General features: G+C 44.5%; 1 protein-coding gene across 2 annotated transcripts in view; it reads right to left on the reverse strand.

Annotated features, from left to right (window-relative positions):
- The window catches only part of LOC137571190 (cytochrome P450 2B11-like), a 33017-nt gene extending 20574 nt beyond the window's left edge, over positions 1-12443 (reverse strand). Inside the window, exons 1-2 of one of the 2 annotated variants that reach the window (XM_068280011.1) lie at positions 12389-12443; positions 6408-6595 (exon numbers count right to left, since the gene is read on the reverse strand). In XM_068280011.1, the coding sequence (XP_068136112.1) occupies positions 6408-6581 (174 nt within the window). In that variant the 5' untranslated portion in view covers positions 6582-6595; positions 12389-12443. Of the gene's footprint in view, positions 1-6407; positions 6596-12348 lie in introns of both variants that reach the window. The other variant, XM_068280010.1, reaches the window with a different exon arrangement.
- Between the last annotated feature and the right edge of the window lie 219 nt (positions 12444-12662).

Consider the following 12662-nt stretch of genomic DNA (forward strand, 5'->3'; position numbering starts at 1 on the left):
TTTAGGTTTGGGGATAACAACTATTGTAGATTGCAGGAACTCAGAGGCCGGGGTCTTGCCTTCTAGAATGGAGTTAAAGATCTTTTTAAGATAGGGTATAAGGACTCTTTTAAACTTTTTGTAATAAATAGCTGAGAAGCCGTCAGGCCCTGGAGCCTTTCCATTTTTTAATTTTTTAATGGCAAAGAAAATCTCCTGATCTGTTATTGGGATGTTTAGGGCCGCGGCCTTATCAGGCAGGAGAACAGGTATTTTAAGATTGCGGTAAAAGTTGTTAGTCGGGGGTTCCGGCGCGTTGGCGGTTTTTGCAGAGTATAAGGACTTGTAATAGTCTGCGAATTCGGTGTGAATTTTAAGGGGGTCTGAAGTGATTTCTCCTTGTCTATTTCTTATTTGCAAAATTTTATTAGTAGAGTGAGCTTGTCTGAGTTTTTTAGCTAGCCATGTGTTGGGCTTATTATATTGTACATAGACTTTTGATTTAGTCCATCTGATAGCCTTTTCCGTCCGAGCCGAAAGGAGAATCTCAATCTGGTTTTGGGTATCCAGTATTTGTTTATATAGGTATCTGGTGGGGGAGGATGCGTGAGCTCTTTGGAGTTGGGAGAGTTTATGCTCGAGATTGAGCTGGGTCTGTGTTTTTAATTTTTTCCTATGCGAAGCTATTTTTATAAGTTGGCCTCGTATGGTTGGTTTATGGGCCAACCAGAGGATGTCAGGCTTAATATGGCCTGTATCATTTAGTTGAAAGTAATTAGACAGTTGCTCCTCCACCTCCAGTACAATTTCATTATCCGTTAGCAAAGTTTCATTAAGCCTCCATGCTGGCCCGGGCAATTGGGGTGGTAAGGGAGGAACATGCCGTCCAGACCATGTCGTGGTCCGACCAAGAGCTAATCATATGACGAGCAAATATTAGGTTAGGAATTAGAGCGGCAGATAATAGGATTGTGTCAATTCTGGAGTAGCTATGGTGCGCAGCAGAAAAGAAAGTATAGCTACGCAATGTGGGGTTATGCTCTCTCCATGAATCAACCAAATGATATTCGGCGAGAACATTTCCTAGCACCTTGGAAAGCTGTTTCTGTCTTGAAGATGGGGGTTGTTGTGACCTGTCTATGTTTGGGTTGGGGGCTACATTGAAATCGCCTGCCCATAATACAGAGTGGGCTGGATATTTTTCCAGATGTTTGAGTATTTCTTTAACAGGTTTAATTGGAGCTTCAGGGGGGGCATAGATGTTAACTATACATATCTGACGGGCCTGTATGGAGCCTATTAATATTATGTAGCATCCCTCCTCGTCTTTAACAGTGTTCTCAAGTACAAATGGGAGAGTATTTTTAAAGAGTTTTAAAGAGTGAGGACCCCTCTATGTTTAGTGTCAGCTGACGAGGCGTAGAAACGCTGGTATTGAGAATGAAAGTATTTGGGGAAAGAGGTCTTGGTGAAGTGCGTCTCTTGAATGCACAGTATATCTGGGCTACATTTCTGATAATCCAGGAAAGCTTTCCTTCTTTTAATTGGGGAATTTAGCCCCTTAGCATTATGGGATACTATATTGACTTGGGCCATGTTTTAAGTCAGAATGTTTTTGCTGTTATTGATCATTATTAAGTTGGTCAGGGTCCAACCCTCCCCCCCTCCCAGGGGCGACCCCCCCCCCACCCCCCAGCCGACCTGTATTATATGCACCTAAATAAGAATCCTGCTAGAGAACATCAAAACTAGCCAACATGGCTTAAAACTCATACAAACATAATAAAACATTAGTACAGAGGAGAACATCCTCAGGATAATGATAAGAGCTGAAAGCAATAAAATAGTACATTCAGCTCTGATCATTTGTGGGGGGACAGCATTGCCTGTCCCAGCTGCTCCGACATCCTAGAGAAAATAGAAGATTAATATTGTCATATGCAGATATAAAGCATTTATGGTCCTGCAGCACCATCTAGTGTCCATTGATGGATAGGGCCACTTAGGACTCCATATATGCTCGTAGTAGTGCAAAATCCATCATAAGTTTGTTTTAGTATAAAATTTGGAAACGAGGAATAAGAGGAAGACACGGCATAGCTATATGAAGGACTCTTTAGTATAGTTGTGAGCTTCTATTGAATCCAGTCCTTGTGAGGGACACGGCAATTATATGGAGAATGTCAGCCCGGGTGCTACAGACTGCTTGCGGGAAAAGAGTGCCATACTCATATTTAAATATTGCTTACGTTTTACTGCAAAATGGGGGGCCAGGGCCCGCTCCCGGTGTCTCAGAAGTCACAGTTCCTGTTGTGAAGGAAAGGTCATCTTCTTGTAAAAAGAGATAGCAGAGTATGGGTGGCACCAATGGATAGATGATGGGAAACTTTAGAGAGGCCGTCCCGGGGGGACCTAGCTTCCAATTGTGGGTTTGTCGCGTCCTCAACGGACTAAGGATGTGCTATCTCAGACGTTAGGTCTTGAGGCCTGTGTAGGGCGTAGTCGCTTTCTTCTGGCTGCCCATACTCTAGCCGGGCGTGCTGAGCGCAGCGGGAGGGGTGTTGCGGGCATCGCTTCAATCTGGATCCCTGCTTGCTCCAAGGCCCTGCGGTCTTCTTCTAAAGAGCGGCTAGTATACGTGGAACCTTTATAAGTAAAAGTTAGAGAGAATGGAAAGCCCCACTTATATCTCACCGATGCCTTCTGGAGGGAGATTGTCACCGGGCGGAGGTTCCTGCGGCGCTGTATGGTTGATGGAGCTAGATCCGCATAGAGTTGGACTCCTTCTGGGGCTCCGGGCAGGGCTGTAAGGTTTCGAGCGGCCTCTAGTATCAAGTCGCGTACCTCCTCATACTGGAACTTCAGTATTACGTCCTTGGGAAGGTCAAGATTGCGTACTTTAGCCAATGCGCGGTGGATCCGGACCATGCGAAATTGTGTTGGGTCCATTTGTGGCAGGAGCGCAGTGAAAATGGCTAAGGCAGCGGGCTTCAGGTCTACTACCGTTTCCGGGAGGCCTCTGATGCGGATGTTCGCCCTTCTGCTACGATTTTCAACGTCCTCAAGTTTGAGTTCAAGTAGCTCAATTTTCTCGGCCTGCTGGTAGATTTGTTGCTTATCCTCCTCTTGTGCATCCGCTATGTTGTCCATCTGCTGCTCCACCTCATCTACGCGGTGACCCAGTTCCTTTATCTGGTCAGTGATGCTTTTTACTGCGTCCTTCAGCTCGAGTCTAAAGACTCTTTGGATGTGGGTGAGGAGATCCTCATGACTGGGAGGCAGCTGTGGAGTCTCGTCTAGTTCGGGGTTAAAGTCGGGAGGAGACGCATCTTGTCTGTCCGGAGTTGTGGGAGCGCTCCGGGAGGCACGGCTGCTACCGTCGGCCATCTTGCTTTTGCTAGGGCGGGAACCCTGCTGTGGCGGAGTTTTGTTTGCCGGCGTGGAGGTATGGATTTTTGGTCCGTTCTTCTCCCTTCCTCTGCCCGACATGTTAAGAGAGCTGGGACTCACATTTAGGGGGTTGCAGGAGCGCTAGAGATCGCTAGATATCTTGTCGGGAGTCAGCCTGGGAGCGGAGCGGTAAAGACTCACATGCGTCCTCGCCGGCGCCGCGCATGCGCCCCGCAAAACCATGAATTTATAGGCAACCAAAAAAAAAAATGTCAACATGAAAAAAAACTTAACTGACCTCCAGAAACGTTCCTTCCCCAACTTCAACTCACATAAGCCCTCCAAATGTTTAAAAAAATTCTCACATCACGCTAGAGCAAGTGATTCATAATAAACAGTGCACATACATCTAGTGTTGCATTGACCAAGAGCCAGATTGACCAAAAGACAGATCTCTGTCTGATCGAACCTGGTTAGGCACCCACAGGGGGAAGGTTTAGGGTTTAGGCACCACGGGTAAGGTTAGGCACCCTCAGGGGGTTACTGTGTGAGTGTACTGAGAGGATAGGTGCTAGTCAAATATTGGCAAATACTACCAATATTTCACTATATAAATTAAGTAGTAGAATATCAGTAAATTTACTGATATCCTATTACCAGCTATTTAATGTGCCCTTGAAAACGATACATTTTTATGGTAAAGCCCACGCCTAAATTAGCTTGCAACAGTTTCAAATGTACGCTTCTCATCATACCTATTTATTTTCAAGATATTTACATAATATATAACATTTTGGCACCGTATGTATGTGATATCTCTTTCAATGCACAGGAAACAGATACCTAAAATACAGTATATACTGTATTTAATTATTTACAGTGGCTTGCAAAAGTATTCGGCCCCCTTGAAGTTTTCCACATTTTGTCACATTACTGCCACAAACATGAATCAATTTGATTGGAATTCCACTTGAAAGACCAATACAAAGTGGTGTACACGTGAGAAGGGGAACAAAAATCATACACGATTCCAAACATTTTTTACAAATCAATAACTGCAAAGTGGGGTGTGCGTAATTATTCAGCCCCCTTTGGTCTGCGTGCAGTCAATTTCCTATAGAAATTGTCTGATGAGTGCTAATGACTAAATAGAGTGCACCTGTGTGTAATCTAATGTCAGTACAAATACAGCTGCTCTATGATGGCCTCAGAGGTTGTCTAAGAGAATATTGGGAGCAACAACACCATGAAGTCCAAAGAACACACCAGACAGGTCAGGGATAAAGTTATTGAGTAATTTAAAGCAGGCTTAGGCTACAAAAAGATTTCCAAAGCCTTGAACATCCCACGGAGCACTGTTCAAGCGATTATTCAGAAATGGAAGGATCATGGCACAACTGTAAACCTATCAAGACAAGGCCGTCCACCTAAACTCACAGGCCGCACAAGGAGAGCGCTGATCAGAAATGCAGTCAAGAGGCCCATGGTGACTCTGGACGAGCTGCAGAGATCTACAGCTCAGGAGGGAGACTCTGTCCATAGGACAACTATTAGTCGTGCACTGCACAAAGTTGGCTCTTATGGAAGAGTGACAAGAGGAAAGCCATTGTTAACAGAAAAGCATAAGAAGTCCCGTTTGCAGTTTGCCACAAGCCATGTGGGGGACACAGCAAACATGTGGAAGAAGGTGCTCTGGTCGGATGAGACAAAAATGGAACTGTTTGGCCAAAATGCAAAACGCTATGTGTGGCAGAAAACTAACACTGCACATCACTCAGAACACACCATCCCCAGTGTCAAATATGGTGGTGGCAGCATCATGCTCTGGGGGTGCTTCTCTTCAGCAGGGACAGGGAATCTGGTCAGAGATGATGGGAAGATGGATGGAGCCAAATACAGGGCAATCTTGGAAGAAAACCTCTTGGAGTCTGCAAAAGACTTGAGACTGAGGCAGAGGTTCACCTTCCAACAGGACAACGACCCTAAACATAAAGCCATGGGAACAATGGCATGGTTTAAAACAAAACATATCCATGTGTTAGAATGGCCCAGTCAAAGTCCAGATCTAAATCCAATCAAGAATCTGTGGCAAGAACTGAAAACTGATGTTCACAAACGCTGTCCATCTAATCTGACTGAGCTGGAGCTGTTTTGCAAAGAAGAATGGGCAAGGATTTCAGTCTCTAGATGTGCAAAGCTGATAGAGACATACCCTAAAATACTGGCAGCTGTAATTGCCGCAAAAAGTGGTTCTACAAAGTATTGACTCAAGGGGCTGAATAATTACGCACACTCACTTTGCAGTTATTGATTTGTAAAAAATGTTTGGAATCATGTATGATTTTCGTTCTACTTCTCATGTGTACACCACTTTGTATTGGTCTTTCACGTGGAATTCCAATAAAATTGATTAATGTTTGTGGCAGTAATGTGACAAAATGTGGAAAACTTCAAGGGGGCCGAATACTTTTGCAAGCCACTGTATTTATATATGGTTGAGCATGATGGATGGATGTCTTTTTTCAACTAAACTAACTCTGTAACTATGATATAACCAGGGCTGTGGAGTCGGAGTTGGAATCGGAGTCAAGGAGTCGGAGTCGAAGCAATTTTGGGTACCTGGAGTGGGAGTTGGAGTCGGCAGTTTCAGAAACTAAGGAGTCGGAAGCCTCAGGTCGGATGATTTTTGTACCAAATCCACAACCCTGGTAAGAATTAGAGTAAGGAGTCGGAGTTGAGGAGTCGGAGTCGGAGCCATTTTGGGTACCTGGAGTCGGAGTTGGATTCGGTGGTTTCATAAACTGAGGAGTCAGAGTTGGATGATTTTTGCATCGACTCGACACAGCCCTGAATATAACTATTATATAAAACATGCATCAACTCTATATTTATTAACATCTCACTGACAATCTCCAGTCCTGATACAGAAAACCTCGCCGTCTTGCACTTTGGCAATACAGGCAATGAAACCCCAGCATAAGCAAGCTTTGAGGTTTTTATTTGTTGTTATTTTTGTAGTAGTGAAATGACAGTATTACCTCCACAATTGTCTTGTGAGGATCAGCTGAGTCCCAAATAAGGAAATTCCCAATGATGGGTAGAGGTCTGGGACCAGGAGGGAAATTCTTGTGCTTCTGCTTGCCATAAAGCTTGGCCAGTAACAGGATGATGACAATAGACACAAGGATCGTCACAGGGTCAAAGGTAAACATGATGCCAATAAAGCCTAAAAAACAAACAAATAAAATAAAAATGACAAGCTTTGTCAACTCATGGTCATCCACACTGATTAATTGTTCCTGTGTAACATGCAATTGCAATCTGTGTAATTTTCCTGTACTCCTGAGACTGAGATTTAGGCATTGAACAATGTAAAAAATCCCACACTTGAAGGTACATCTGAACTGAGAAGGATATGAAGGCTGCCATATTTATTTACTTTTAAGCAATACTAGTTGCCTGGCAGCCCTGATGATCCATTTGGCTGCAATAGTGTCTGAATCACACACCTGAAACAAGCAGCTAATACAGTCACTCAGACTTCAGTCAGAAACATCTGATCAACATGCTTGTTCAGGGTCTATGGCTAAAGGTGTTGAAAGCAGGATAGCCAACAACTGGTTTTGTTTAAAAGGCAATAAATATGGCATCCTCCATATCTCTATCAGTTCAGGTGTCCTTTAAGAGTCTAAACTGTTTTGGAAAGAGGGACCAGTGAAAAAAAGAAAACACTTTAGCTTAGACTTTAATTAATAGCAGTTATGAAGCCTGGCTTACTATAACAGCTTTACATTGTGAAAATCTGTGATTGGCACATAATCCGGACAACACTTATGGAATATAAGGCAATGATGGTGTCCCATCTAAGTAGGTATACTAAAAGTCAATTTTTTTGTATATTTTGTGTAACCTAAAATATGGTTGAAAATTTAAAGGTAAGACAGCTCCACTTAAAGAGGAGCTGTTAGGTATATGGTCTCAGAGAAAAAAAACACATATATCAGTAGCTAAATATTGGCTGTACTTACATTACATATGCATTTCACTGTCCACGTTTGGATTTCACAGAATTTTTATATAGTATTTGCAGAGAATGATGCTCCTGACAGCTCATGGCAGGTTCCATGTTTGTCTGTCTTGTATGAAGCCAATTGTGATGTAATATCCTCCCTGCTTCCTGATGATTCGACTCACAAAAAAGATCAAGATCAAAGATCCTAATGGTTCATGATCCGGACAACACTACTGTGCAGTGAATATTAATTAGCCATGTGGCTAGGAACAATAGCGGACTCATGCAGTATACTCTAACGGAACATGTGCCCTGTGATTTTTCAGTGCTGTGAGTTTTAGGCTGCTGTTACAGGTTGCTGTAACATGAGCCTATAACTTCCCACTGTGAAAGCAGCCTTAGGGCGGGATAGGGAAATGAAGGGGAGGACCCAAGGTAGTGCAGTGGGGAGAAGAAGCAGCCCCAGAATGCTTTGCAGTATCTGTTATGTCCTGCCGGCCTTCTTTGGAGCTTGGGAATAACGAGCCTTGCTGTTCAGCAAACATCAAAGTAAGAGAGAATTTTAACTTCAGTATTGCCTTTTTGGCTTCCTTCTAAACTGTTTAACACAGGAGAATAGAGGTTTAAATTAGCTTTTGCAGCCTGACAGTTACTCTTTAACCACTTAATGACATGTTGAATTATAAAAATGTCCTGCTAGAGCCTCTTAATGGCTCCAGGACGTTTTTATAAGTCAGACAGTGCTGCTGCCGCTGTGTGCGTGCACATGAAAAAAGTAAAAAAAAAATAAACACCAAAGAAAAAATACACCTTTATTTCCAAATGATATATTGTCACCATACTTTGTACTAGGGACATAACTAAAATCTTGTGATAACCAGGACAAATGGGCAGATAAAATGTGTGGGTTTTATGTAAAGTAGCAGTGTTTATATTAAAACTATAGGGGATGAGATTGGAGAAATAGAGTATTTTTTCATTTTTTCCATGTATTTCCCTTTAAAATGCATAGAAAATAAAGTCATTACTGAAAACAAATATCAACACCAAAAAGCCCAATTGGTGGTGAAAAAAACAAGATATAGATCATTTCATTGTGATTAGTAGTGATTAAGCTATTGGCAAATGAAAGGGATGAGCACTGAAAGGTAAAAATCGCTCTTGTCCATTAGGGTAAAAACCGCCTTGGGGTGAAGTGGTTAATTGTTGCCGCAATGCAAAAACGCATGCTTATACACATCCAATGACTTTCTATGGGGCCGTTACATTTTCAGAAGGCCCCTGCGATTATGCATAGCATTTAAAAATGTTTACGACCCGCACTACTTTTCCACACAATGCATGAGAGTCCTCATTGGAGTGACTGGCTACTGTGAGAAACACATTTGTGAAATTGCAAACAAAATACACAGATCATGCAGGCAAAACGATTGCAAGAATCATCTGTGGTTCCCCAGGCACAAGTGCGATTGCTTTCTTTAAAGAGAACCAGAGACGAAGCACCCTCATGTATTTTATTACATTTATCAGTGGGAACATGACAGTAAACACCTACCCTGCTTTTAGTTTTATTCTTCTCAGTCTAATCTATCTGTTATCAACTGTGATAAGAATCCACCGACTATTCAGTCGAGGTTTGACCTAGAATCATTATAGCTGAGTCACTCTTCTGTGGATTCTTTTCAAGCCCAAGCCTTCTCCCTCCTGGCTCAAATTTCATGCTTTACATACTGAGAGCTCTGATGACATGGGAGGCCCTGCTGCTGCAGGAAAAATCTCTGTCTAACAGACAAGTGTGGCTGTGTGATCTGTGTGCTCTGTCTGTGCAGCCTGTCATTATTATCTACTGTATGCAGTTTCATTACTATGAGAGACACTTCCTACAGGCAGCCACAAAGCATACCAGAATATGAAGATGAAAGCACACAGATGAAAGCCTACAGCAGCCCTGCTTGTCTATAGTCTCATATAGCCTAGACAGCACATCCAGAACACCTTATAACCTGGAAGCAGAAGGAATATGAGCCGGCGGCCATATTGGATATTTCCTGGAGCAATAATGGATAAAAAGCACTCAAAAAGGCACACCAGAGTGGCGAAATTATCGGGTAGAGCATTTATTCTTTACAAGCTATCAACTGATATGTTTAATTTGTGTGAATCGTTCATCTCTGGTTCCCTTTAAAGAGAACCCGAGGTGTGTTTAAAGAATGTTATCTGCATACAGAGGCTGGATCTGCCTATACAGCCCAGCCTCTGTTGCTATCCCAAACCCCCCTAAGGTCCCCCTGCACTCTGCAATCCCTCATAAATCACAGTCATGCTGTGAGGCTGTGTTTACATCTGTAGTGTCAGTCTCAGCTGCTCCCCCGTCTCCTGCATAGCTCCGGTCCCTGCCCCCGTCCCTTCCCTCCAATCAGCAGGGAGGGAAGGGATGCAGGCGGGGACTGGAGTTCTGCAGGAGGCGGGGAGAGCAGCAGACTGACACTATAGAGATAAACACAGCCAGCTCTGACAAGCTGTTTGTCAGCAGTAGAGTTGGGCCGAACGGTTCGCCGGCGAACCTGGTTCGCGCGAACCTAGGTGGTTCGCGTGCGGGTACCGCACGCGAACTTTATTGCGGAAAAGTTCGCCCCATTGCGGTTCGCCCCATAATGCACTGAGGGTCAACTTTGACCCTCTACATCACAGTCAGCAGGCCCAGTGTAGCCAATTAGGCTACACTAGCCCCTGGAGCCCCACCCCCCCTTATATAGGCAGGCAGCGGCGGCCGTGGCCACTCGTGTGCCTGCATTAGTTAGAGTAGGGCGAGCTACTGCAGTCTCTCATAGGGAAAGATTAGTTAGCCTTAGCTTGTCCCTGGCTGCATACCTGTTCATTGATCCTGCCACTGCATACCTGTTCATTGATCCTGCCACTGCATACCTGTTCATTGATCCTGCCACTGCATACCTGTTCATTGATCCTGCCACTGCATACCTGTTCAGTGATCCTGCCACTGCATACCTGTTCATTGATCCTGCCACTGCATACCTGTTCTGTGAACCCACCACTGCATACCTGTTCTGTTCAGTGGACCCGCCACTGTATACCTGTTTAGTGAACCCGCCACTGCATACCTGTTCTGTTCAGTGGACCCGCCACTGTATACCTGTTTAGTGAACCCGCCACTGCATACCTGTTCTGTTCAGTGGACCCGCCACTGTATACCTGTTTAGTGAACCCGCCACTGCATACCTGTTCTGTTCAGTGGACCCGCCACTGTATACCTGTTCAGTGGACCCGCCACTGCATACCTGTTCTGTTCAGTGAACCCGCCACTGCATACCTGTTCTGTTCAGTGGACCCGCCACTGTATACCTGTTTAGTGAACCCGCCACTGCATACCTGTTCTGTTCAGTGGACCCGCCACTGTATACCTGTTTAGTGAACCCGCCACTGCATACCTGTTCTGTTCAGTGGACCCGCCACTGTATACCTGTTCAGTGGACCCGCCACTGCATACCTGTTCTGTTCAGTGAACCCGCCACTGCATACCTGTTCTGTTCAGTGGAGTTTGGTGTGTCAGTGTGAAGCAGTACCTTAATTACACTCCCTGATTGATGTATACACATGCAAGATGTTTTAAAGCACTTTAGGCCTGTCATTTAGCATTCAATGTGATTTCTGCCCTTAAAACGCTGCTTTGCGTCAAATCCAGATTTTTCCCGGTGACTTTTGGCGTGTATCCCACTCCGCCATGCCCCCCTCCAGGTGTTAGACCCCTTGAAACATCTTTTCCATCACTTTTGTGGCCAGCATAATTTTTTTTTTTTTTCAAAGTTCGCATCCCCATTGAAGTCTATTGCGGTTCGCGAACTTTAACGCGAACCGAACCTTCCGCGAAAGTTCGCGAACCCGGTTCGCGAACCTAAAATCGGAGATTCGGCCCAACTCTGGTCAGCAGCACGGCTGTGATTTATGAGGGATTGCAGAGTGCAGGGGGACCTTAGGGGGGTTTGGGATAGCAACAGAGGCTGGGCTGTATAGGCAGATCCATCCTCTGTATGCAGATAATATTCTTCAAACCCACCTCGGGTTCTCTTTAAACTAACGATTCCTTTAACTCTAGTTCACAGTGCTCAGTTAGCACAACTAGCACAATTGTATGGGCAATGAGCTGACATGCAGAATTATTCTGTAGCACGCAGAATAATTCTGCATGTCAGCTCATTGCCCATACAATTCTTTGGGCCTGTTCACAGTACTGCGTTATAATGGCAATAAATCTGCACTGTGTCAATATCCTGTTTTCATGGAAGCAGACATATTGTCACCACCCTGGACTTGATTCACAAAGGGGCGCTAAGTGTTAGCGCCATAGTGAAAAGCCCTTTAGCACATGCAAAATAGCTTTGCATGCAAAACTACATCGCGCATAAAATGTCGCACTTCGCGCGCAGCACGGTGTGCCATTAACGGTGCGCGCGAAATGTCGCATGCAGTGAAGCGAAAATGTTGCATATGGTGCCCCTAAATCGTCGCATGTGGTGCGCCCAAAAGGTTGCAGCGTCGGGCGTTTTAGGGGCACCATATGCAATGTTTTCGGCGCACCGCGTTGCGTACGAACGGTGATAACTTTATGCGCGCAAAGTACCTAGCGCCCCAAGTTTGCACGCACAAAGTCTTTAGCCGTGCAAACTAGGTTAGCGCCGGTTAGTGACTCAAGCCCAGTGTGTTTACCAATTAGTAGCTCTGCCGTGGCACAGGAAATTCCTGATCTGACACAGCTGAAGAGATCGAATAACAACTTGTGAAACTCTCTAAATACATACAGGGTATATTTCTCTACATTTTCCTTCTGCCCTGTGCAACAGTTCAGGTCCACTTTAAGTTCATGTCTAGTCTCCATTGCAGTTCACACTCATGTGCAACATGCAACGGACCCCTGTGAACCCAGCCTTATGAGAAACTCCCAGTCTACTTACAGTTCTGCACAGCAGAGAATATACTGAAAGTTGGTCTGACCTTCTCCTTTGCGCTCTCGCTGTGATTTGCTGGATTTCCCTGTTGGAGAATACAAGTCCGCAATCGTGAATATGGACTCTTTTGAACTTGGCAAGGTTCCAGCCCTTCTCAGTCTCCACCCAGGCTTTAAAGTACTGATTATTGTGTTACACTAGTGGAGGAACTCGTTCTGGAAATCATTCACCAAGACATATGATATGAGTTTAGTCCAAAGACCAATGATGAATTGTAAGTGATAGCTGGCTGTTTATTGCAGAGCCTTTTTCTCTTGTTT

Source organism: Hyperolius riggenbachi, chromosome 4 (assembly GCF_040937935.1).
Source record: "Hyperolius riggenbachi isolate aHypRig1 chromosome 4, aHypRig1.pri, whole genome shotgun sequence".
Taxonomy (NCBI): domain Eukaryota; kingdom Metazoa; phylum Chordata; class Amphibia; order Anura; family Hyperoliidae; genus Hyperolius; species Hyperolius riggenbachi.